Source organism: Cordyceps fumosorosea, assembly GCF_001636725.1.
Source record: "Cordyceps fumosorosea ARSEF 2679 chromosome Unknown scaffold_9, whole genome shotgun sequence".
NCBI classification, from domain to species: Eukaryota; Fungi; Ascomycota; class Sordariomycetes; order Hypocreales; family Cordycipitaceae; genus Cordyceps; species Cordyceps fumosorosea.
The window spans coordinates 733828-759610 of NW_017387309.1; the positions used below are offsets into that span (position 1 = coordinate 733828).

At 56.6% G+C, this 25783-nt stretch overlaps 8 protein-coding genes across 8 annotated transcripts; 2 read left to right on the forward strand and 6 right to left on the reverse strand.

The window, feature by feature from the left end:
- Positions 1-2983: 2983 nt before the first annotated feature.
- ISF_04413 (threonine-tRNA ligase) lies at positions 2984-5661 on the reverse strand (the record flags this gene model as incomplete). Its single annotated transcript, XM_018848019.1, has 7 exons — positions 2984-3138; positions 3251-4487; positions 4553-4820; positions 4919-5054; positions 5109-5324; positions 5396-5477; positions 5542-5661. The coding sequence occupies 7 exons, from the start codon at positions 5659-5661 to the stop codon at positions 2984-2986; spliced, it is 2214 nt and encodes a 737-aa protein (XP_018704975.1).
- An 853-nt stretch (positions 5662-6514) lies between these two features.
- Positions 6515-7436, reverse strand: ISF_04414 (Zinc finger, HIT-type; the record flags this gene model as incomplete). The annotated part of the gene is made up of 2 exons (XM_018848020.1): positions 6515-7080; positions 7166-7436. 2 exons carry the CDS (start codon positions 7434-7436, stop codon positions 6515-6517), a joined length of 837 nt encoding a protein of 278 aa, XP_018704976.1.
- Positions 7437-7739: 303 nt separating this feature from the next.
- ISF_04415 (hypothetical protein) lies at positions 7740-8191 on the forward strand (the record flags this gene model as incomplete). Its single annotated transcript, XM_018848021.1, has 3 exons — positions 7740-7870; positions 7946-8051; positions 8114-8191. The coding sequence occupies 3 exons, from the start codon at positions 7740-7742 to the stop codon at positions 8189-8191; spliced, it is 315 nt and encodes a 104-aa protein (XP_018704977.1).
- Positions 8192-8526: 335 nt separating this feature from the next.
- ISF_04416 (protein disulfide-isomerase) lies at positions 8527-10125 on the reverse strand (the record flags this gene model as incomplete). The annotated part of the gene is made up of 2 exons (XM_018848022.1): positions 8527-9905; positions 9984-10125. 2 exons carry the CDS (start codon positions 10123-10125, stop codon positions 8527-8529), a joined length of 1521 nt encoding a protein of 506 aa, XP_018704978.1.
- Positions 10126-11527: 1402 nt separating this feature from the next.
- On the reverse strand, positions 11528-12855 carry ISF_04417 (NADPH dehydrogenase; the record flags this gene model as incomplete). Its single annotated transcript, XM_018848023.1, has 2 exons — positions 11528-12082; positions 12160-12855. 2 exons carry the CDS (start codon positions 12853-12855, stop codon positions 11528-11530), a joined length of 1251 nt encoding a protein of 416 aa, XP_018704979.1.
- A 1145-nt stretch (positions 12856-14000) lies between these two features.
- ISF_04418 (cytochrome c peroxidase) lies at positions 14001-15142 on the reverse strand (the record flags this gene model as incomplete). The annotated part of the gene is made up of 2 exons (XM_018848024.1): positions 14001-14228; positions 14291-15142. The coding sequence occupies 2 exons, from the start codon at positions 15140-15142 to the stop codon at positions 14001-14003; spliced, it is 1080 nt and encodes a 359-aa protein (XP_018704980.1).
- Positions 15143-16368: 1226 nt separating this feature from the next.
- On the reverse strand, positions 16369-18626 carry ISF_04419 (mRNA splicing protein (Prp39); the record flags this gene model as incomplete). The annotated part of the gene is made up of 4 exons (XM_018848025.1): positions 16369-17740; positions 18104-18207; positions 18273-18488; positions 18555-18626. 4 exons carry the CDS (start codon positions 18624-18626, stop codon positions 16369-16371), a joined length of 1764 nt encoding a protein of 587 aa, XP_018704981.1.
- Positions 18627-19603: 977 nt separating this feature from the next.
- Positions 19604-23394, forward strand: ISF_04420 (endonuclease/Exonuclease/phosphatase; the record flags this gene model as incomplete). The annotated part of the gene is made up of 3 exons (XM_018848026.1): positions 19604-22043; positions 22092-22311; positions 22362-23394. 3 exons carry the CDS (start codon positions 19604-19606, stop codon positions 23392-23394), a joined length of 3693 nt encoding a protein of 1230 aa, XP_018704982.1.
- Positions 23395-25783: the final 2389 nt, after the last annotated feature.

A 25783-nucleotide genomic window follows, 5' to 3' on the forward strand; every position in this document is an offset into this window, starting at 1 on the left:
TCCCCTTGGTCCTACGGCATCCCTACTGTTATTCCAGCCCAGTGGCGTCTCGCCTGTGGGGATGGTGTCATAGTGTGTGTGGACTGCCAGAGGGAGGGTCTGAGCTACTCAGTTCAAGCCTTGCTCACCATACGAATGTGTATTCCGTAGGCTCGTCGGATTTATCAGCCACCAACATGTCAATGCCCTTCGCTGCCTGTGCTGTCACTATACAACGTGGGCCGAACTGTCGCTGTCGCTGTCGCTGTCGGATGCAATTGCACGTCAACACCCCAGCAATGGCTTTGTATTCTTGGTGTCGTACCCATCCCCTGACCGGCGTTATCTCGATCATGGCAGTTCAATCGATTCTGCATCCCCCGCCATATGATATGAATCGTGCGGATTCGTGCCCACAGCACATTAGCTCCAACAGACTGGGGCCGATCCAGACGTCTCAAAATTATTGTCGAGCAGTCGTCCTTCCGCAATCAATTGAAAGGGGCTTTATTAACCACGCTATTCCGTCTCTGAGCTCAGAAGTGGAATGCGGTATGGACCGTCAGCAAACCTGCCCTGCGTCAAGGTTCGGCGAGACGGCGAGACAAATCAGATTTCTCGCAAACAGTCTTTCTGAGAAGCAAGTCTATCAAATGGCTGCCCATTCCGCAATCACGTTGAGAAACGGGCGGTTTACGCTGGCAATCCGGCGATGCCAGTCATGCTTGTGGGAGCTCACCACTGCTGCTTTGGACCAGTGCTCAGTCCCGAAAGCGCTTTATCAATTGTCCTGGTCCCGGAGCGCCACAGGTTCTGTCTTGCTTTGGCATTTTGTGAGAGATGATCTATCCGCGCCTCATATCTACACGCCCCCAACTGGCCCACCGAAAGGGGGTATACCTATGAGGTATATGTCGTCCCCCGAATCAAGAAAAAGCAGACCGCTAGTTACATACATACATACATATCCAGCTCGGAGAGAGAAATGCAGTGGTTGACCACATCGGAAAATCAGAATGCCATTTGACGACAGCTAGTTAGCTCGAGCTCTGCATCCGCCCTCGTCACATCTCAGCCAACACGGCGGCTACAAATTACAGGCTTGTCTCGTCGACCGACTACTCATATCTCATGTCTGACAAGACCAGCATTCTTCTTTCCCACAAACAGCAGAGAAACCAGGGGAAGAAATGTGGCAAGGTATCATCCCAGGCTGTCATCGACGGGCGAGCTACTGCCCTGTGACACGCCCATCACAGTGCAGCCGCGGCGACAGCCAGCGCTGTGCATCCAACACCACGCACTCCAAGCAAACATTCGGAGTTGGCATTGCGACATGGCAAGAAGAGCGTTGGCGCACAAATTGCGCCGTGATGTGACACATCATCAACGTTGCTCTACATATTCCTCGGGGCCGTCTATTGCCACCACCCACTTTTGCTCCGGTTCAGCAGCCAGTCAACAGCCCAGTACGTCTCTGCACCTCGGTGTCTATTTGTATACATGGTGCCCTTATTTCTAATGCCGAGGCGATGTGTTGTGTGCGCGCATGATGAGCCACTTTATTATCATCATTATGAAGCAACACCAGACCCTTAGCCTGCCGAGTCCGTTCCGCATCATGTACGGAGTACGGGTATCGGATACGGATGCGTGATTCTGATCCGTTTGCCGTCGTTGCGATTCCGATCTTTCAGCCTCTCGTCTCTTCAAGAAACAAAGAAAAGACGCTTTCAACGGTGCTGCAGCTGGATCCCGGCTCTCGCCATAGGTGTTACCCCAGGACAAAGCTCCGCCAGCACCGTTGGCACAACCAGTGCAGCCTCATCTCTCGCAGCGACTCACACCCTGAACGATCCTTGATCCTCCTGGCGCCATTCACGCCACGCCCTCATGCCACACCCTCTTTACTACCCTGCGCGTCGTCTCTCCTCCATGGCTTATTAGCCCATGGCGTTGAGGAACGGTCTATGGTTCTTCTTGATCGTCGGACTTTTAACTACGGTCAATTTTATTATTTGTCATACACCATGGAGGAAAAATAATATCAAGGTACCAAACAGGACAAAAATTCCCGACTCCCAAGTGCACACCGACGAACACCACCAACCAAGGCGTCACCAGTTGTTGTACATCGACGGTGGACTGCATCGCAGTTTCCCCTCCTCACTGTAAGAAATATTCCCCGCGGGGATCCTCCAAGCTTCCGCTCGGAACACGCCGCCCTTCCTCAAGACAAAAAAGAAAAATACCAAAGCTCGTAAACCCCTGCCAGCCGCTTCAAGACATGGCGCACACTAAAACTACCACCACGCCTCAGATCGCCAGACCATCAAAGACGAGGGACATACCCCCCTTATTCGGTGTACGTATATTGACTCTGGATGTCACTGGTCTGTACGGGCCATGCAAGCATGCTTTCTTTTTCTCTTCGCTCAAGCAGAGCAGTTGACATACGCCAACGGACAACTTTCTGGATTTATCAGGCCCCATCGCAGCCCAATGTCCCATCCCATCTTTTACTCAAACGCGTGGCTCGCTCCCCCCCTCCCCCCGTCTTTGCCCGACGCCGTGGCGTCAATAATCGTTTGCTGGTATGTTCCTTCACGTGCCTAGAACATTTCGGATTGCCAGATCTGAACTGTGAATACTACGTACGAATATGCAAACGCCCGGCGAAGCAAAAGTCAGGTTCAATCAGCTGTGTACACAGGATTCCATCGTAGCTGAACAACAGGAAAGGAGGAGGGGGAAGGAGAGGTGGAGGCGTTGAACGAGAGAATGGCCATCATAGCACAGGCAGGTTTGTTTCGTTTCTCTTTTCTTCTCTTCTTCTTGTACCGGATGTCTTATCACTACTCCGTACATGCTATATTTGTCCTACCCGCCGCCCTTTTTCATCTCATAAAAAAAAGCCGAAAAACAATCATGAGACACCCCACGTCCTCTTCTATACACACACACATATATGTAGTCTTGCAATGCCTAGATTTATTCATCGCCCTTACAACTTGTTGACGCGTCGCCTCTCCTCCTTGAGCTTGATCATCTGATCCAGCGCGTCCTGCAAGGGGACCAGCTCGCCCTTGCTCTGCGTGGCCTGATCGTCGCGGTTACGGATGTTGACTGTGCGCGATTTTTCCTCTTCGGCGCCGACGACTGTTATGTGAGGTTAGCGTTGCCGTTCGTAAGAGGCAAAAGAAGTTTGATATGGAAGGAAAGGCGGAGAGGGGGGAGATGGGATTGACATGGATAGTTATCGAGGACGTACCGAAAATAAAGTTATACTGCTCCAGCTGGCCGGTTCGGATCTTCTTCTGGAACGTGTTTCCGCTGAGGTCGACGTCCACGTACAGGCCCTTGGCCTTGAAGATGGACTGCACCTCGACGGCGTAGTCGTTGACGGCGGGCATGATGGGGACGACGAGGACCTGGCGGGGGGAGAGCCAGAAGGGCCACTTGCCGCCAAAGTGCTCGGTGAGAATGGCGAACATGCGCTCGACGGAGCCGAGGATGGCACGGTGCACCATGACGGGCCGGGCGTAGCCGGCGGGCAGGTCCAGCTCGTCCTCGCCGCCGCCCGGCGCGTCCTCGTCCTTAGCGGCGACGTAGCGCAGCTTGAAGCGTTTCGGCAGATTGAAGTCGAGCTGGATGGTGCCGCACTGGAACTCGCGGCGGAGCGCGTCGTAGACGGTGATGTCGATCTTGGGTCCGTAGAAGGCACCATCGCCCGGGTTGATCTCCCACTTGCTGCCGACCTTGGAGGTGAAGGCATCGAGCGCCTCGGTGAGCTTAGCCTCGGCCATGTCCCAGACGGCGATGTCGCCAATGTACTTTTCCGGGCGCGTGGACAGCTTGAGGCGGTACTCGAAGCCAAAGAGGCTGTAGATGGAGTCGAGGAAGTCGAAGCAGCCGACAATCTCATCGCGGATCTGCGCGACGGTGCAGAAGATGTGCGCGTCGTCCTGCTGGAAGCGGCGCACGCGAGTGAGGCCCGACAGCGCACCCGAGAACTCGTTGCGGTGGAGGACGCCAAAGTCGGCCATGCGCCACGGCAGGTCGCGGTAGTTGACGTCGGCGTGGCCAAAGATCTTGCAGTGACCGGGGCAGTTCATCGGCTTCATACCGTACTGCTCCTTCTCGACCTCAAACGTGAACATGTTCTCGGCGTAATGGCCCCAGTGACCTGACGTCTTCCATAGCTCCGACTTGTACACGTTGGGAGTCATGACCTCCTGGAACTCGCGCTTGCGGTACTCGGCTTTGATGACGTCCATGAGCGTGTTGTAGATGCGCGCGCCGTGCGGCAGGAAAAAGGTCGACCCGGGCGACACCTCGTCGAAGAAGAAGAGCTTCTGGTCCGTGCCGATCTTGCGGTGGTTGCGCTTGGCCGCCTCGGCCAGGAACGTTTTGTGCTCCTCAAGGGCCTTCTTATCGGGGAAGGAAACGCCAGCGATGCGCTGCACCGACTCGTTCTTGGAGTCGCCCAGCCAGTAGGCGGCGGAGCTCTGGGGAAGAACAGAAATCGTTAGTAAAAGGTGGCGGTTATTCTTGGGAATCCAAAGTATCATACTCGGAGGACGGCAAAGGCCTTGATGTTGCCAGTGTTGGGCACGTGAGGACCGCGGCACAAGTCAATAAGGGGACCGCAGCGGTAGACGGTGGACTTGGTGCCATCGGGCACGCGCTGCTGGATAAAGTATTCCTTGTACTTGCTGTACTTGAACATCTCCAGCAGCTCGTCCTTGGTCATCTCCAGACGCTCAAACGGCTGCTTCTCCTTGATTATGGACGACGAGAGGGTCTCCAGTGCCTTCTTGTCATCGTCGCTGACGACCTGTCTGCAGCGGCTGTTAGCATGCTTGCTACATATTCTTCCCCTCGCCCGCGTCCCCTTCGTCACACCAGCACGTAATTAATGCTTGTGGGACACACGCACCCTTCCATGTTGGCCATGTCGTAGTAGAAACCGGGAGGGTTCTCGGTCGGCGGGCCGTTGCAGAGGAAGCAGCCGAAGCGGCGCTCGCAGGCCTCGCCGAGGACGTGGGCAGACGAGTGCCAGAAGACCTTTTTGCCTAGACCCTAGCGTCAGCATTTCGTCCTCGAAGACGTTTCCAGTGTCCGTGTACCCTCGGTGTGTTCGAAATCGAGGAGCTCGAGCTTGCAGCTCTTCTCTAGCGGGCGGGTGAGATCCCACAGCTCGCCGTCGACTTGCGCAATGACGGTGCGCTCGACGAGGCTCTTGGAGATGCCCTTGGCAATGGCCAGCGGGGTGGTCTCCCACGAGGTTCCTTTGGTCTCGTTGCCATTGGGCATAGTAATGGTGATTTCCTCGCGCGGTTGGGCTGCAACATCGGTGTCAGCTACAATGCAAGCAACCCCCTCCCCCGCGGGTCACAGGTCGTTTTGGGCATACCAGCAATCTCGGCATCCTGTCTGGCCTTGATCTTGTCGAACAAATCGAGACGGTATTGAATGAACTCGGCGGGCTCGGGGCGCTATTTCACACACAACATCAGTATTCCCTCTTCTGGAAGGCGCGTCCCAGGCGTGTCACGGTACCTCGAGGCCGGCGTTCTTGTTGGGCTTGGGCGCCTTCTCCTTCTTCTCTTTGGGTCGGATGGGGAGCTCCTTGGAGGCGCCATCGGCCACCTTGGCAGCGTCAACCTTCTCGGACGGCATGGCGGGCAGACGAGGGCGGTGCGAAACGAGGAAAAAGAGCGGTGGAAGTGCTATTTGCAGGACCGTCAATCCGTGGAGGGGCAGCGCAACCCTTTTTTTGGGAGGGGAGTTGGGAGAGGTGGGGTAGATGTAGTCTGGGAGTCACACGGCAGATCCTCGGCGAAGGGATGTTTTTCAATAGAACTGGATAATGCTGTCTGAAATAGTATGTGTTGAATAGTTAATTATATAGACTTATTTAAAAGGTACGGGAGGTGTCGCATATGTGTTGTATTGGAGTTGAGTCAATGTGCCGAAATCGGTGGTGACTACAGACAGATGCTGTGAGATGAGTCCAGTTGTGACAACCACATATGATTCAGTGTTGACTAGCATACGGAATAAATCCCACCGAGACAGCAGGATGAAAAATCGTAAAATAAATAGCATCTTATGAAAGTTAGCGTCTAAGCATTATCAACATACCAGTCATACCTTGCAGGCAGCACTCCATCATGTAAGATGTTGTCCCGTGCCACCTCTCAATGAGTAATCGATCCCATGCTTTACTCCTAGTCATACGCGTTTATCAACCTTGTACGTTTATCAACCTTGTAGGAGAAGCGTGCCTTCGTAGTTGTCGCTTAGGAACTGGCCAGTCCGATCGGACATGATACCTCCATTCAGAAGATGGAAAGCGTTAAGTCACTGTTACCGCTTCGCTATTCACATCTAGAGCGTCGTCATTACACACACTGGGTCCCAGTAAATCGTAGTATTATAACAATGATGCTGTACATCGGGTATCATATCAAACGCCATCAACACACAAACAAAGCTCTCCCCTTCCCTTCCCTCCCCCACGCGCGTCTTCTTAAATGCCGTACCGCGTCACGCACTCCTCGCGGTGTGTCTCCAGGCAGTCCAACGCACACACCCTCGTCCCGCACTTGAGGCAGCGCACGCGGCCCCAATATCCGCACACCTCGCAGAACCCGCGCGGCGCCGGGCGTTGACCACGGCCCTCACCACCGGCCCAGTTGCCGCGGGCCTCGCCGTAGCTGAGCGGCGGCGCCGCCAGCAGCCGCCTCATCTCCGCGTCGGTCGGTAGCGGCGGCACGCGGCTCACGAGCAGCGGGTCGGTGTCTCCGGGGTGCGCGGCCGGTGGAGGGCGATGCGGCGCCGCCAGCAGCGTCGACGGCCGCCCGTCATCCGCCGCCGAGCCTTCACCCACGTCGGGCATTGGCGTGTCGCCACCGGGCGTGGCGGAGATGTCCTTGTTGCGTGCTGCGGCGCCGGATCGCTTGCTGGCGGCGGCGGCGGCCGCCGCCGCGTTGGCCTCGTTGAGCGCCTGCAGGGCGAGGAAGTCGTCGAGGTGGTTGGCAAACGTCTTTTGCGACTGTAGAATCTTGCGCACGTTGGCCGTGTGCTTTCCCTGTGCTGTATTTCCTCGTCAATAAGCTAACCAAAACCATTTTCTTTCCCTCCACAGTGTAGAGAAGGGGGGGGGGGCTCGGTCACGTACTGCGTCCGCTCTTCCCAGGAAGCGGGATCGTGGCGTCGCGCCCGCCATCGCGGTCCAGCGTCTCGAGCTCCTTGCGCGCCTTGGTCTCCTGCCGCGCCGTGAGGTCGCTGAGCGTGAGCCCGCCGCCGGGGGCGTTCCTCGCACGCTTGCGGTTCGTTGTCGTCGTGCTCGCGGCTTGCTGGGCTGCGAGGCGTGTGTCAGGGACGTACGCCCAGCCGGGCGCCGAGGTCGTCTTGGCCCCGGCGAGCTCAATAACCCCGAAGTTGTTCATGTTGTCCTTTTCGCAGGTTTTAAATCTGCATGATTCTTTTTTTGTTTTTTGATGTTGCACCCGTTCGAAACCGGGTTGTCGTGTGCCTGGTGGAAAAAACGTCCGTCAAGTCGGGCAAGTCAGCTTCTCAGCAGTGGAGAGCTGGCCCAAGCCGAGGGCCCCAATCAGCTTCCGTTGCGTTGCCACCCTTCGCTCCCCCAAACCCGAGCATCGCCTTTCCCTTCCTCCCAATCAGCCAGCGCAACCACCAACCTCTCCACGCCCTCGAACCGATTCGTCTACATACCACACACCTCCATAATCATGTACAGCGCCGCATCGAGAGTCCTCATGAGCCGCGCGGCCGTCGCCGGCCGCGGCTTCCACACCACCGCGCGTCGCATGGCCGACGCTCCTCTGGCAGCCAAGAAGCCCATGGGCGCGTTCCGCGGCGGGTGCGTCCCCTCCCTCTCCCTCTCATCACTCAATCTCGGACCGCAAAAGGAGACTAACACGATTTTTTTCCCCAGTCTGTTTGGCTTCCTCCTCGGATGCACCGTCGCCGGCAGCAGCGTCTACACCTATCTCGTGCAAGAGTACAAGACCTCCAACGACCTTTTGACCGAGGATATTTACGTTCGTCGGCCCCTTGTTCCCTATAAGGCCAATTACTGATGCAATTGCTGACATGATGGTAGACACTGCAAGCTTCCGTCACCCGATTGACCAACTACGTCAAGAACCTCGAGCAAATAGCTCAGGAAAAGAAGAAATAAAAGAGCGCAGGCCGGAAGAACACGGGAAGACCGGGAATGCTACATAGCCAGGCGGTTTCAATAACATTGACATGTGTAATTGAAGCTGCACAATTGTACAACATTACTGCAGAGAATATACACGGTTCATAAACATGGCAGACACGGCAGAGATGGCAGACAGCAGTGACGAAATTGCAGTTCGATTCGGAGTACATGATCTATTTTGATCCTCAATATGGCTTGACTCGCAGAAAACTATAAAATCATCCATCGGTGCAGCTGCGGCGACCGGATTAAACAAAAAACAAAATCGTAAACATTCCCATTTTATGATTTGACTAATACATGACCATTTACAGTTCGTCGTGGTCTTCCTCCTCGGCGGCGGCGGGCTCCTCTTTGGCCTCGGAGGCAGCGGGAGCGGCCTCCTCGGTAGGCTCCTCCTTGATGGTGACGCTGGCCTTGTACTTGCCGTTCTCCTTGATGAACTCGATGAGGTCCTCGGGGGTGCGGGCGCCGTTGTAGGTGACGGGGTTCTTCTTGTCGCCGGCGGGGTAGAGCTTGATGGTGGGGAAGCCGGAAATGTCGTCGGGGACGTCGTTGAGGGTGGCGTCGACCTTGGCGATGGTGACCTTGTCCTTGAACTCGGACTCCTGGAAGGCGGCGCCAAGCTGGTCGTACTTGGGGGCGAGGGCCTTGCAGTGGCCGCACCAGGGGGCGTAGAACTCGATGAGCACGTCCTTCTTATCATCAAGGACAATATCCTCGTAGTTCTTGGCGACGACGACGGTGACGGGGCCATCCTGGGACTCGGGGATGGGCTCCGACTTGATGCTGGGCTCAATCTTGCCGGCGACGTAGTCAGCGACAAACTTGCCAATGGACTTCTCGGTAATCTCCTTCTCCTGGTCAAAGGGGAACTTCTTGTTGCCCTCAATGTCCTGGATGGCAAAAGCGGGGAACTTGTCGGTCTTCAGGTTCAGGTTGCCGGCGTGGGCACCAAAGGACTTGGCGTCAATAGTACCGAAGTTGACCTTGCCCTTGTGCTTCTCAGCAACAGCCTTGAGAGCCGCGGTGAGCTCGGTACGCTCCTCCTCGGTCTCGGCGAAGATGTAAGCGAGGGGAAGACCGGCGGCCATGTAGCCAGCGTAGGTCTCAGGGCCGATCTCGCCAATGAGGGGCGTGGCGGCGGTCTTGGCAAACTCCTCGATGGCATCGGCCTCGAACTTCTTGCCCTTGAAGACAGTCTTGCCCTCGTCGAAGCTCTTGTAGAGCACGACGGCGGGGGCCTTGACACCCTCAGCCTCGGCCACAGCGACGTCGGCGACGGAGCCAAAGAGGTAATCGTTGCGGTGCTTCTCAGCGACCGTCTTGAAGACCTCGGCCGAGGTTTTGTCGTCCTCGGCGACGTAGGCCACGACGACGACCTTGTCGGCCGTCTTGAAGTCCTCGAGTGTGTCCTTTTCGAGGGTGGAGACGGCGGGCAGGGACTGCTTGACCATGTAGGATGTGATGGCAGCGGCCTTGCGCTGGCCGCCGTAGGGGGAGACGTTGTCGAGGCCGCGGAAGACCTTGAGGGTGGGGTAGCCCTCGACGCCGTGTGTCTGGCAGAGGTCGGCCTCCTCAGTGCAGTCAATCTTGGCTAGCTTGATGTTCTTCTCCTTCAGGGTGGTGGCGGCCTCCTCATACTCGGGGGCGAGGGCCTTGCAGTGACCGCACCAGGGAGCAAAGACTTGAAAGAGGCGGCGGTGTTAGCGAACGTGCTGCGATTGCTGGACGAGGCGAGTGCAGGATTGGCGAAATTACTTACACTCGGCGAGGACCAGGTCATTGGCCTTGACGAAGTCGTCAAAGGTCTTGCCGGTGAGCTGGGTGACATCGGAATCGTCGGCGGCGGTGACGAGGCTGGCAAAGGCGGCGAAGAGGCCGAGGCAAATGCGCTTGTGCTGCATCTTGAATGTGTTGTGTGTGTGTGAAGTGTGAAACGAGGGGGGGGTATATGGGACAAATGGACAGGATGAGCGACACTGAACGTTGATCCAGATGTTGCGGAAGCAAGAAAGAGAAGGGACGGTCGGAGGTTTGGATGATTGATGGTAAATGTAGGCATGGGCAGGGCGTGGGGGAGGCTGGCATTGTGGGGAGCTGGGACGAGGCGCTCAATTGAACAAGTGTCCCTTTCCAATGGCGGCAAGACAGATCGCTGACCTGACGACTGAAGGGAGGGGCAACAAACAGGGTGCTAGAGTGCAGCCAGGGGGGCCGCGGGCTAGAGCGCTAACAGCTGCACTGTGCGACGGACCCAGGCACCGTGTCCAGCGCTGAGAGGCCCTGAAGTATTGACGTACATCAGTAAAGTTGCGCCAGCGGGGCCCACTAACTAGCAGCTCCAGCTGGCACAAACTCAAGGGAGCAGGCGGCCTTTCGCCACGGCGACTAATAACAGGTAGGCTACCATCGACGGACAGGTGGTACCTGGCTAATCATGCGAATTCCTTACCGCCCATATGTACCCGATGTCCCACACGGCCCTCCACTGACAAATCCAATGCTAACGGGTACCAGGTTCGACAAATAACTACTCACACATCAACAGGACAAAGAATGGTATTGATAAAGCTAATTCAAAGGGGTTTAATACGCGCCAAGCTAATTGAAATCTCGAGTGTATCCCCCAAGTAGCCTCCCTCCCGGCCAACAGGTACAGTACAGTTCCCAACCTCTCCCTTTGCCATGTCCGTCCCATCCAGGTGCACATACATATGAGCAGGCATGGCCAAGCTTCCAGGTCTCGGGCACAGGCGCATTTCAGCTGCCTGTCTCAATATAAACCCAGCCGCTGTAGGCTGAATCACCCGAAATCTGGCACATCGTGTGTGTGGATCTTGGATGGTAATTGACACCTTGTCGTCCCCCGGGGTTGTCGTTGTAGATGATATCTGGCCACAACGACAACGCCGTCTGCAGCGGCATGCAGCAGCATGCAGATGCTTCAGTAGTCTAGTTGCATATCAAACAGTCTCGTATGCCAGCCCTAGGTCCGGACCGGCTCGTTAATGCGAATCGCGCTGATCCATCTTGATAAACGTGTCCTTGTGTTTCCATGCTTGGCGGGGGAACGGCTCGGCCTCAGCTCTCAGCCACAGCAAGCTGGTAACTCAATACCAACAAGAGACACCACAAGAGACACCAACCACGAGCGAACACGTAGACAACTACCTCGGGAAGTTTCAGTATGTGCGTCAATTCGCATTAGTTGCAGAGTACCATCTAATTCTACCCTTCTTTATACACACACATACCTAACGCTCAACCCGGCTCAATGCGCCGCCACCACACACACTCCCGGCTAGGCTAAAACGGCCGATCAAACGTCGCCCGCGGCCCGGCGCGGTGGTACTGGTTCGGCCACTTCGCCGTCACCTTGAGCCCGTGCGCCGCGCGGAGCACCCACTCCGGCTCGCGCAGGAACTGCCTCCCCAGCAGTGCAAAGTCGCCCGCCCGCGCCTCCGCGCCCTCCTGCACCAGCTCCGCCGCCGTCCCGCCGTCCTCGATGTAGCCGACGGTGCCGACCAGCAGCGGGAGCCCGTCCGCCTCGACGGCCTTGCGCACGGCGCGCGCCAGGTCCGATTGGAAGCGCTTGCTGTCCTTGGGGATCTGCTGCGCGGCGCTGTTACCGCCGCTGCTGACGTCGAGCACGTCGACGCCCAGCGCGGGCAGCTCCTTGGCGAGCCGGATGGTGCTCTCGAGGTCCCAGGACGGCGCGCCGGTGGACTCCATCCACTCGGTGCCGGAGACGCGCACCCAGAGCGGCATCGTCTCGGGGATGACGCCGCGGACGGCGCCGATGACCTCCTTGAGCAGGCGCGTGCGGTTCTCGAAGCTGCCGCCGTACTCGTCGGTGCGTTGCTGCGGGAAATGTTGTCAGTTGGCGGGTTCTTGTATATCAGGAGGAGGAGGAGGAGAAGGGGAAAACCTCAACTTACGTTGCTGAGTGGTGAGAGCGAGCTGCTGAGGAGGTAGCCGTGCGCCGCGTGAATCTCAATCGTGTCGAAGCCTGCCTCGACCGCTCGCCGCGCCGTGTCCGCAAACGCCTTGACCAGGCCCTTGATCTCCGCCACCGTCAGCTCCTTGGGCGCCGCGTGGTCCTCCGCGAACGGGATCGGGCTGACGGCCACCACGTCGTCCGGCCAGCCGTTCGCCGCGGCGTCCGCGAGCGTCTTGTCCGCCGTGCCGCCGAGCCACGGCGCCAGCGTGCTCGCCTTCCTGCCCGCGTGGCCGATCTGGATGCCGATCTTGCCGTTCTGGGAGTGCACAAAGTCGACGATGCGCTTCAGCGGCGCGACCTGCGAGTCGGCCCACAGGCCGCTGTCCTCGGGGCTGATGCGGCCGCGCGGCTCGACGGCGGTGGCCTCGACGAAGACGAGCCCGGCGCCGTGCAGGGCGAGCTGACCGAGGTGCACGAGGTGGTAGTCGGTCAGGTGGCCGTCGTGGGCGCTGTACTGGCACATTGGCGAGACGACGACGCGGTTGTGCTGCTCGAGGCCGCGGACCTTGATGGGCCGGAAGAGCGAGGGCACGTCGGAGCTGGCGTCGACAGCGGAGCCGGGGGCGGGCTCTTGGGCTGGCGTGTAAAAGGGCACGCCGGGAGCGGCCTTGTTGACGGTGCTCCAGGGAGTCATGACCACGGCGGAGTGATTGGCGATGCTAACTGATGTCGTAGATGTGGTGAGAGGTAGACGAGGAAAGTCAGGACGGCGCAAGCTGGCACGGCTGGTTGCTGTTGTCACTGTCAACGACGTTTGGTAGGGTAAGCCCGCAACAGATGTCATGTACAAGTTGTATTATACAGATATCCGACAAGAGGAGATACTGTCGCCTTTATACTTTGCTCCGGTATCCGGGAGGGGTTGGCTGTGAGACCATTGTTCTCTTGGTTGGTCAATGACGTGCCGGCGCTACTGCCGCCACTTCGGAAGCGAATCGTAGCGCAACAGCCCCGCAAGGAGGGTGATGAAATATCGACTAGGTTGGGCATTTCTCATTAGTTACGTCAAGTGATTTGGTGATGGACTATTTAAAAATATTTCCTGAATATTCCTATACATTGAATGAGACTGAGCTGGGAGTTGTCTTGCTGCTCTCGATGTGCTCCCGAACAACGACCAATCTCTCGCATCACTGTAAGGAAACGAGGAGATATTTCGGAGAATACTACGGAGACAATGCTGAATAATGCTCCGATTAGAAAGAAAAAAGGCACTACATTATAAATCGGCTAGTCAAGAAGCTAGCCTCTGGCACCAGGGACCAAGCCACGCCCTTGCGATACGTCCTTGGGTGTGCCTTGATGATGGACAGTGTATTTATCAGCAGGCGGGGCGCGCCAAAAATGGCAGAGCCAAGCAAGAGTCGTCGCAATCTGTCATGAAGAAGGGGTAGAGGATGCGATTTCTAGTCCTGGCACTTGTTCAAACCTCTCACGATGCGTTGCCGATCCAGTTGGCCCGAGTTGCTACAGATCAGATGGCAGCCACATGGCGTCGGCACGGGTGGCTGGTAGGCGATCACAGGCGACCCCTTATTCCCGTCCCTACGCCACTGTGTCATTATGCCAGGGACAGCTATATCAAGATGATTTTAGGTAAAAATCGTACATTTATATAAAAAAAAGGAAAACAGAAAATGGTCTCTTATCTAACATGACAAAGTAGCCACTCGGGCTGGACCTGTCCTAGCCGTCTATCGTCTAAAGTTCTCTCCATGTCTACAACACGATTTTCTCTCTGGTCAACAACAACAACAACAACAACAACAACAACAAACTTTAGTTGCTCTCGTCCCAGGTCGGCTTCATGGCCCAGCGCTGCGACTCGGTGCCGGCGGCAAAGGGCACGCCGAGCTCAAACAGGCGCAGGACGACGGCCGAGAAGTCCTTGAAGAACTCGTCGTTGCTCTTGGCGTAGCGCTCGACGTGCGGCCGGAAGGCCTTGTCCTTGACCAGCGCCATGTCGGTCGGCAGCATCATGAGGCTCTTGGTGCTCTTGTCCTCGTACTGCAATGGCGTTAGCCTGATCCTTGAAGTTTGCACCAAAGTCTTTTTTGGGCTGGACATACCTGCTTGGGACCATCCCACTTCTTCCAATCCCACTTCTGCTCCAGCAGCAGCGTGTAAAAGTCGTTGGTCAGCACCGTCGGGGAAAAGGTCCACGGGCCGTCGAAGCCGGAGCGATCGCGGTGGCAGCGTCCCAGCGCGTGCGCGCCCGACAGCGCCACGATCTCCTGGTCGTTGAAGCCCATGCGGTAGAAGATGTTGCGGAGGTGGTCGCCGCCCTGCGTCGCGTCCGGCAGGCGGCCGTCGGGCGTGCAGGCGGCCACGTCGCGGTCAGAGCGGCCCGGGCGGTAGGGCACGATGGGGCCCTGCATCTCCTGGATGGCGCAGACGCCGCCGAGGATCCAGAGGTCCGAGTAGGTGATCCAGGGGAACTTGGCCTTGACGGGCTCGAGGAAGTCGCGCGCGGCGATCAGGCCCGCGTTGGCGCCGTGGCTCGACTCCGGGTGGAAGCGCATGGTGGCGCCGTTGCTGCCGCCGGTGCCGGTCTCCTTGTCGTAGGTGCCCGAGGCGTGCCAGGCGAGGCGCAGCAGCACGGGGCCGAAGCTGCCGTCGTCGTAGTCGTCCTTCTCCTCGAGGCGCGACGCGATCACGTCGTACACGGCCTGGTAGTCGGCCTTGGTCGGGGTGGCGGTGGTGGACGGGGAGGAGTTGTTGGCGTAGAACCAGTAGCCGAGGCCACCGGCGGCGGCGGCACCGCCGAGGTAGAGCAGGCTGGAGGAGGAGGACTGCTTGGGCGCCGAGGAGGAGGAGGAGGAGTAGAAGCGGCGGCCGCTACGGAAGGCCTGCCGGGGGACGGCGGCGGCAAAGGCGTTGCGGGCCGCGACGCGGGAAAATTGGCGCGAAAAGGAAGCCATCTTGAAACAAACGGCCGGGTTAGCAGACTTGCAAAGGGAGAAGAATATGAGTTTGCGCAGCCGGGGTTGATAAAGACAATGGCGTGCTTGAGCTCGGTGATGACTCGGGGAAAGAAAGCCGGAATTGGAGGGCCGCAAACTCACTATGAATCAAGAGATGGGATTTGGTGATACAAGATTTACAGGGTTTGAAAAAAAAAAAGAGAAAGGAAGAACAAAGTGGCAACGACTGTGGGGGAGTCAGGCTGAGAAATACAAAGCAGACGAGAGGGCGTGTTGGATGGATATGGATGGGATATGAATGGAGCAGGAGGATCCCGGTTGTGTTTGGGCATGCAAAGCCGAGGACCGCGTGCCCTGTGACAGATTCATCTCCTTATTCCTTATTGATAAAGCTACCCGTGCTAGTTATCACCCTTTGCTCACAGGCACAATTGAAATTACGAGAACCTGACTGGTTCAGACCCGGCGGGTCGTGGGCGGGTCAACTTCTTTTGGTTTCTGAGGCAGAGGAAAAAAAAAAAGAGAGCGTGAGAAAATGGGTCGATGTGGAACGAGGGAAGCCGAGCAAGCCAAAGCCAAAAAACAAGGTACCCGGTTGGCCGAAACAAATGATCCGATGTTAAGGTTGACTGCGGAATTGACATCACTCAGTGGCAAATGCTTGTTGTGGTAAAGCAATGTAATGAATAGAGTTTAGTTTGCCGTAATGCTCCGTGAATGGCCGTTGGCCGCTGTCGGTCGGTTGTTGCTGACTGACACATCCATCTGCTCGGGTCGGTCTCCGATAGCCCCAGCCGGAATCGGGTCATCTTGAGGCTCAACTGACCGGACCGTGAACCGCCACACGCCAAATACCCGGTAAAATTCACAAGCTTTTCGTTCCAACTACATTTTGAATTAATCCTCTCTAGTTTCCCTTCTTGGTAGTCACTCAACCCGTCATTCTCCCCACCCATCACGCAGCCCCTTCATTCACTCAACATATGCACATCACCAAAACACGCCGTGACAAGAAATTAACTTCGCACCCTCAATCAATCGATAAATAGTACACTTGGCTTTCATTCACATAGTCCAAACACTATACCGCCCTGGTTTCCTGGCCGCGCTGGGCCGCCTAGCTATAGCCATCACATTACTACCCCTTACATATACATCCTTTGCCTTGTTGCATCCTCTCAGCACAACCAGCTCCCTTCAAGTTCCTTCACTCCCCACTCTACTTAATGGAAGTCTGCCGTCTCTTGCGCATCCGCCGGCGCTTCAAAGTGTGCCTCGTAAAACCTGAGCCACGTCGTCTCCGCCTTGCGCCGGCTCGCCTCGTCCAGCTCCCCGGCCGGCAGCGTCGCCCCGTTCTCCTTGGACGACGCCGACTTCGCCGATCCCACCGACGCCGGCCCAAACATTTCCCGGTCCACTTCCAGGAACCGCTTCATCGCCTCCTTGCCGCCTTGCTGCACCAGGTAGCTCATGTACGTCTGCGCCAGCTCCCTCTTCGATGCACCCGACAGCCGGCTCTTGCTGCGCAGCTCCTCAAACACGTGCTGCAGTCGCTCCGCCTGGTCTGCCGCGCCCCGGCCGTCGGCCTGCTGCTGGCCGAGCTCAAAGTCGAACCACTTGTCCCAGAAATGCCGGCTGTCCGCGTACCACTGCACGTTCTTGACGAAGATGGCGCGCGCCTCCTCTGCAGACCCCTTGTCGCGCCACACCAGCAGCGCCCACTCCGCCACCAGCGCCGCCTTGGTGTACAGGTCGACCGTCGGCGCGTCAATTTGGTCCTTGTACACCCGAATTGCAGCGTCCACGCCGTTTTGCCTCCGCTCCATGTTGGCCCACGACACTATCACCTCGATGCAGTCCTGCAGCCTCGTCAGGATGGCCTCGTGGATCCCCAGCGCCACGCCTACCCGACCTGTGCTCTCTTCAAAGTAGGCCCATTGTAGCCGGATGCCGGGTCGGCTCACCGGTACAAACATGGTAGCCGCGCGTATAAAAATGTTCCTCGTCTCCGACTCCTTTTCCTCTTGCGCAGACATCCACCGCGTATAGCGGAACCAAAACTCATCGTAGAACGCGCATGTCGTCAGACAGCGCTCGTACAAGCACACAATGCGGCTGTAGTCACCTTCGGCCTCCTCAAAGTCGAGATATTTGCGCCAGTTGCTTAGCTGGGCATGTTCCAGCTCCGTAACGTGAAAGTACGGCCTCTTAATCTCAGACTCGTACGTCCAACGCTTCGACACTTCACTTTGCGTAGATTGAAACAGTTCAAAGTACATGCCGTCAATCTTGGCTCGCACGTCACGCTCCACCTCGAGTTCTGGCCGTTGACCAGGCACTTCCTCTGCAACCTCAGCCTGAAACTTGGTGAGCGTCTCGGCATCGACAACCTCGGTCAAGGGCCTTGCATGAGCGAGCGCGCGGAAGCGCTCGTAGTAGCGCGCGTACTGGTGCAGCGGGATACGAACGATGCGAGCCAGCAGCGCAAAAATGCGATCCTGCGCCTCTTGCCTCTCCTCGTACTCAATGTATTTGTCCCAGAATGGGTGGGCCAGAAAGTCTAGTCCGACAAACGAGGCTCCCCGCTCAAACAGCCTGCGAGGTGTGTTAGCTGAACTCTCAGAAGGAGGACGTGGATCAGGGGCGTGGGAGTGAGGGTAAATACAAGGGCCATGATGTGATGATATCCAGTTTCAAGACTGAGTATCCGACGAGGGAAGTGATGCTGGGCATCGGGTGGTGGAGCATTCAGTTCTCAACCGGGGGAAGAGGTATGTTGCGATCAGAGGCATATTCACTGGCAGAGCGTAAGGGAGCATCCAGAAAGTTGGGGAGCACCGGATATCTCACCAGCAGACTGCAGGGGCAGGGTCTGTCAGGGCTCGCGGCCACGGATCGATGCGCGAGCGCGTGCTGTTTTGAGTGATATGTTGGCGGGGAAAAAGACTATCAACTTACTCTCTGACGACATGTGGATCGTGGGTCGTCTCCATGGTGAAGGAGCAGTAGTCCGTCCACAAGTCGACAGAATTGGTGATGCTGGCGCATCCTTTCTCGTACACCTGTTCCACGCCGATTAGTCAGTTGCTGGTTCGCGCCCTGCTCCGTGTATGAGGCACAAACGTACCATCTGGGCAGATTCAGGTCCCGCGATATTGAATTCGAGATCGGCATATTTCTTCCAGTAGCCAAAGAGTAGAGGGAACTTGAGGAGAAATCGGTCGTACGCGTCGCGAAACGCGGCGAGGGCCTGGGGACTGGAGTTGCGGTTCAGGCCGCCGTCGAGGGATTCGCATGCCTTGACCAGGTTTTCCCAGTTTTCGAAGCTGTCCGAGTCGGACTCCTGCGCGCACCGTGGTTAGTTTTGCGACCAATTTTGGGCGTCGCACGCCAGTCATTAACAACTTACCACCAAGGCATTGTACTTGCGCACCGACGCGAACTCCTCGTCGGAGCCGCCGTAAGAACCAAAGTCACTCATGGCTTGTTAGAAGAAAGGTCGCGGGGATGATGCGCAGCCGATGGATGAGGTACTGGTAGGCGGCATACGCGATGTGATGAAGCTATGAAAAAAAGAATGAAGTGAACTGAGATTAAGGCAGGATAGATTGATGGCTGGAAGACGGTTGGATGACCAGGCTGTTCAAGTACCTACATAGGTATCCGCACAGCGACAAAAGGCGCGCAAGGTACTTCAGACCCACACTGGCAAAATGAACAAGCCCACTCTAAACCCCTTAGGTAAGCAAAATTTGGCTGCTGTATTTTATCTGAATTGTGGCACGCAGTAAAAATTTCTGGCTCTTCATCCTAAAAATGGCTGGTGATGATTCCTTACAAATAAACATATGATAGGAAGAGACTGAACGCTTTCCAATGGAGAGCATGATCTCAATGTCGAATCTGAAGTCATGTTATTCTTTATCTTTTTTTTCGAGGCTGTTGTGCCACGGGTTGACGGGTTGGTGAAAATCTGGGTGGGAGGCACCATCGCAAGCAAGCGGTCCGAGTGGACAGCCTGCTTACACGATAAACAAGCGACATGATACGAATGCTGAGATGAGGATTTTTTTTTGAAAGTAACCGGCTGTCTCTATCTCCAGTCGGGGTGTTACTGGCGTTACTCCCACATGACTGCATTTACGTCAAACGTGCCTGTCACGGCAGCTATAGAATTTGTAGAGCACCAATTACAAGCAGCAGAGAAAGAAGAATCATGAAAGAAACCCGAGTAGTTGTTACACGGCTGATGTGCCTGAAATTCCGCCATAAATTTTGTTGGCTGGGAATATGCTTGTTTTAGCTTTTTGGCATGCCACAGACCACGACGTCATCCTGCGCCCTCAGTCCTGCATCCACACCAGCTCGACCATGCGCGGCGCCTAACCTCTCCTTCCTACCTGAGCTGCAGTCTTCCGGCGTGCGTTTGCCCGCGCCCTCTTGCATCCTCTGCCGACCATGGACCACCAGTGGACGTCGCAGCCGCCGTCGCCCGAAAAGTCCTGCGAGCTCTACATCCGCGACCACCCTTCCCGCGCCATCGCCATCGTCTCACCGACGCACGCCCTCATCCTGCGGTACAGCGCTTCGGCCAGCGATACCGGCCCCAATGGCTCCTACACATCGCTGCCGGCCACCAACAGGGCCGCCGTCGCCAGGTGCATGGTCGAGTTCGCGCCCATGACCGAGACGCTGCTGCGCGACTTCCGCCCGCTCACCCACCGGCCCGTCTACGGCACCCTCGGCCTGATTGCTGTCAACAACGAGGTCTTTCTGTCCGTCATCACGCATGCGACCCGCACGGCCACGGTGCGTCCGGGCGAGACGGTCGAGAAGATTGTCAGCGTCGCCTTTTACTGCCTCAGCTCCGACGAGTACGACGATGTGGTGCCGCTCGAGTCCTACGAAATCGAACCATCCGATGCCTCCTCGACATACAGCTCCCAGTCTTATGGCCAGAGCCTCAGCCACCGTGATGTAGTCGTCGAACATCCGTGCCACGAGCTGCGCAAGATTCTGAGCAATGGCTCATTCTACTACAGTACCGACTTTGACGTGACGAATCGACTTCAAGACCGCCCAATCAACGCCGACTCGTTCCATATTGATAGCTTCAACGACATGTATCTGTGGAACTCATTCATGATTAGTCCCCTTGTCAAGTTCCGCTCACGGCTGTTACCACAAGAGCGGGAAGCGCTGGATGAATCCCGCATTCTGACTTCTGCCATTCGCGGGTTTTGCAAGACCATGACGATTCCGCAGAGTGCCTCCCCGCGCAAAGGCAACAGTGGCCGGGCTTCATATTTAACACTTATTTCTCGCTTATCCTGTCGCCGAGCTGGTACTCGCTTCAATGCCCGCGGGATCGACGACGACGGCCATGTAGCCAACTTTGTCGAGTCGGAAACCATCTTCTGGAGCGCTACGGGCACCGTCTTCTCCTACGTTCAGATCCGTGGCTCGATTCCTGTCTTCTGGGAACAGGCGGCCGATCTGATACCCGGACGACAAAAGCTCACAATAACAAGACCCCCGGATGCTACGCAGCCCGCTTTTAACAAGCACTTCGAGGAGCTCGAGACCATGTATAGTGCGGTGCACATTGTCAACTTGCTGAGCGAAACGAAGCCCGGCGAGGTTGAGTTGAGCAATGCTTACAAGACTGGTATCAAGTACTGTCCTCTGAGTCGTCTCCGTCAAGGAGGCGGGATTGACGACCACGCCATGCTGCGACAAACGCACTACGACTTTCATGCTGAGACCAAGGGCCCGGGCGGGTATGAAGCCGCGCGTGAGATTCGTCGTTATATTGAGCACTCTATTGATGGGTTCGCTTACTTTTTGGCCGAGGAAGCCGACGATGATAAGCATCTGCGGAGCAAGGATACGAGGATGATTGTCGTGCTGCAGCAAGAGGGCGTCTTTCGCACAAACTGTCTCGATTGCCTGGACCGAACAAACCTGATCCAGACGCTGATCTCGCAAATGGCAGCAGAGGCGTTTCTCGGTCACCGTGGCGTTTATGCGGCCTCTGACTTTTGGATGCGTCACTCGACGCTATGGGCCGACAATGGCGATTCGCTGTCCAAGATCTACGCCGGCACCGGCGCACTTAAGTCGTCGTTTACGCGCCACGGCAAGATGTCGCTCGCCGGTGCTGTGGCTGACATGCGCAAATCAGTACAGCGACTGTACCACAACAACTTTGTCGACCCGTCGCGGCAAATCACAATTGACATGCTGCTTGGCCGGTTGATCGGACAAGCGCCGGTGCACCTCTTTGACCCCATTAGTGACTTTATCTCGGCGGAGCTCAGCAAGCGGAGCGATGAATACACGTCGTTTGAGAATATTAATCTCTGGGTCGGCACGTTCAACCTCAACGGCAAGACGGAAGGCATTGGCCAGGACCTGTCGCCGTGGCTGTTCCCGCCCGAGGTCAGTGAGGAGCTCCCTGACATCTACGTGGTGGCATTTCAGGAAATCCTCGAGCTCAGCCCGCAGCAAATCATGAACAGCGACCCGTCGCGCAAGTACCTCTGGGAGCAGGCCGTCAAGAATGCCCTGAACGAGCGGCAGGACCGCATGGGTGGCGAGCTGTACGTACTACTGCGCAGCGGGCAGCTAGTTGGCGCTGCGCTGTGCATATTCGTCAAGGCGTCTAGCCTGCCCAACATCAAAAATGTCGAGGGTAGCGTCAAGAAGACGGGTATGTCTGGCATGGCGGGCAACAAAGGCGCGGTTGCGATCCGACTAGACTACGCCAACACGCACATTTGCTTTGTCACGGCGCATCTGGCAGCCGGCTTCGCAAATTATGATGAAAGAAATAGAGATTACGCAACGATTCACCAGGGGTTGCGATTTCAGCGAAATCGCGGCATCGACGATCACGGTAAGTGCCTTACCCTGCCCAAACAAGTTTTCGAGCTTACAAGTGTAGATGCCATTATCTGGCTTGGGGACTTCAACTATCGCGTCGGACTCGGTTCTGAGATTACGCGTACACTGGTGCAGCAAAGGAATCTGCCAAAGCTGTACGAAAATGATCAGCTGAATCTACAAATGGTTGCCGGGCTGGTGTTTCCGTTTTACTCGGAAGCACGGATCAACTTTATGCCCACGTACAAGTTTGACGTGGGAACTGATACCTATGACAGCTCGTACGTTTCCTCGTCTTGATTCACTGCCCCATTCAACTAACAAGCTGTAGTGAAAAGGCCAGAATCCCGGCGTGGACGGATCGCATTCTACGAAGGGGACAGAACTTGCGGCAGCTTAGCTATAACTCGGCGCCGCTGCGCTTTTCGGACCACCGGCCGGTGTACGGGACGTTTGCGTGCACGGTCAGCATCGTGGACGAGCGCCGGCGCGAGGCCATTAGCGGAGAGCTGTACGAGCGGCGCAAGGCGGAGCTGGGCAGCGGCGGCAGCGGGTCGGTGCTGGGCGATCTGGACACGGAGGAGGAGGAGGAGGAGGACCTGATTGGGTTCGAACCGGTGGAGCCTGGGCTGCCGGCGGCCAGCTCAGACCGGCAAAAGTGGTGGTTAGAGGGCGGGCGACAGACGGCGCGTGCGCAAGTCGCGGTGCCGACCGGGAGGGACGGGCTGCCGATGAGGCTCAACCCGCAGCGACCGTCAAACCCGTTCTTCAACGCGGGCAACGACGAGCCCGAGTGGGTATCGGTGTCGGCTCCCGGGGCGGATAGCAGCAGCCTGTCGAGCTCGCCGTTCGAAAAGGTGCCGATGATGCCGGGGACTGTGTCGACGCCGTCACCATCACGACGACCGGTGCCATCAGCGCCAGACGCGGCTAGCAGGCTGCCCGCGCAGATTGGCAGGCTGGCGATGGCGGACGATCAAGGCTCAGTGTTGCCGCGGCGGAGCACCGATTCGGAACGTCGCCAACAGCAGCAGCAACAGCATCAGCCACCGCCTCCGCCGCCGCCGAGACGACGCACGGCGGGACAGCAGCAGGTGCCTTCGACCCCAACGCCGATGGCCTCGTCGCTGCCGCCACGGCCAGAGTCGGCGGCCTCGCAGCAGTCTCTGGCCAGGGAGGGCCGCGGGAGTGTCAGCAGCGGCAGCGGCAAGCCGCCGATCGTGAAGAAGCCAGCGCACTTGGCTGGGTCGTCACCGGTGACGGGACGGAGCCCGACGCAGCAGACGCAGCAGCAACCGCCGCTGCCTCCTAGGGGCGAGGTATCGCGGAAGGCCGTGCCACCGCGCGGCGAGTCATTGATATAGAGCAACTATGGAAAGTGGGAAATGGGAAAACAATGGACGGGATTTATGCATTACGACTAGCGGCGCTTTTGTGAAGGGAGCATTTGATGGTAGAATAAAAGAGTTACAGCATACGCACTGTGATGCGCTGTCAATGCACTGCGGGTGAGCGATGGGATGTAAATTTGCATTAATAAATATGCGTTTTCATAAATGACGTGGTCAGGGATCGAGAGATGCCGTCGCAAGTGGACACTCTTTGCCAGAGAGATTGACGAACGGATCGATGGCCGAGCTGAAACGCCGCGAGTTCGCCGGTGGTGGCCAATCTGTGCTAACGAATCCGGATGCAGTGATAGCTTCGGCCAGCAGCCGAAGCGGCGGGGACGAACCGGGAAGCCACTTTTTTTTTTTTCCTTTCGAATCGATTCATTATTACTCCGCTTCTTTGCACGAAAAACGCAGGCCTTGTTGCAGCTAGGCGTGCCCTTTTTTCCCCCTCTCTTCTTGGCCTTGTTGCATGATGTTTGCTGTTAAAAAAAAAGAAAGATGTTTAATAATAGCCTGGCTCGTACGTTGTGTGCGTTGCTGTGGACGGGCGACACGCAAACCGCCCGCCACCAGCACGCCGGCCGCCGCCCTGTGCAGCAAACCCCCCCCCCCCGGCTTTCCCCTCTGTCCGGCGGCCAGCCCCTTCCCGGGATTTGCAAGGGACGGGAATGATGATGTTGGGAAATAAGACCTAATGGCGGTAAACAATTTCTTCTCATCAAAAACTTGGCGATTGGGAGAGAAAAAAGAAGTGGCAGGCTTCACTGGGCCGCCCGTCCATCGGCGTGGCGTTTTTTTATACACTTTCCCCTCTTCAGCTTCCTCGCAGCATGTCTTGTGGCCTTCTCTCTTCTCCTCACGCCACCAGCTCCAGCCTGCAGAACGCGTCTTTCGCGAGGTGTGGTGTCTTGACTAAGAAATGCCGTGATGTCCCCCCCCCTGCTTCCTGCCTGCCTGCCTGCCTGCCTGCCTTGCTTGGTTGTGCTCATGACCGGCCGAGTGCAGCCGGTCGGCGAGACCATGGTTTTCTTCTCGTCTCATTACACCGCCCGGTGAAGTGGTTGGAAAGAAGGAATTAGGTACAGTAGGTATTTACCTACTTATGTATGTACCTTGTTACAGGTAGTTAGTTACCCTCCATGTGAACCTGGTGGTGGCCTCGGCTCCAGTTTGTCTCGCCTGCCAGCACTCAGGGACTTGTCTAGTTACCTCCCGCCACGATACCTGTAACTCGTTATTGGATTCATTCCGATATGTTAAATACATGCGGACGTACATATATCCATCTCCATCTGGTCTTGCGGCCCTCTTTCGTTGCGCCTTCCCTGCCTGCATCTTTTCCCTACCTCAGCCCAGCCTCTTCTCCTCCTCCTCGTCCTCAGCCAGGGCCGATGACGCTAGTGAGCGGACCCTGGTCGATTGGACTGGCTGGTGCTGAATCGCGGCGCGTCACCTGCTGCTCCTGCTGCTCCTGCTGCCACTGCCGCTGCCGCTGCTGCGACTTCTGCCTTGCATTTGTTTCTCTTGAAAGAATTATCAGCAACAAGTAATCTTAATACACCCCTCCCAAAAAGTAAAACTCCGGCATGCTACCGATCCAATCTCTTTAGCGCATGGGGTGGCGTTTTCATTCGGCCAGGTAGTTGCTATGTATGTATGTAGGTAAGCTGTGTGTAGCTTTGGAGGCGGTGCGGCTGCGACTTGCCTTGGCTTTGGCCTGCCCGTTTGCCTCCCTCCTGCCCTCCAGCTATCGCCTCGTCTCCGGATAGTGGCCTGCTTTTGCCTGCCACTTTCTACTACCTATCCTTAATCTGGACGCCCGTCTTCTTCCCTGTCGAATCGTTTGATTTTTCCCCTCTAGCACCAGGCCAAAAAGAGATAGGCAACAAGGAAGAAACTTTCCATTCAAAAGCCTCCTCACCCCCAATACTCCAATCCCCATACATACATCACTAACGTCCTCAAAAAGAGTCACATCCCCCCGTCCTCACCCGCCAACCTCTTTTTCCTCTTCTCCCTCGTCTACTTTATTATTTGCTTTCCTCACCGCGTCTCCAACATCTCTTGCTGAAAATAACAAGTAATTTGCGTCAAAGCCCCGTCTTCTCCTACCACACGTGCCCTCTTCCCCAATAATCCTTCAACCTGGGCAAGACAAGGTTCCGCTCTCGGCCCACGGTCCATCGGTCGGTCTCCTCGTCCAGAGACAGGCAAACGCGCAGCAACAACAGAACAACAGAAAAACAGCACCACTTCTTTTTTCCCCTTCCTGCTCCGACTCAGCCTTACGGGCGCAGGGACAAGAATCAACGAGGACGCGTTATATTTATTTGCTCCTCCTTTTTTTTTTTTTTTTTTT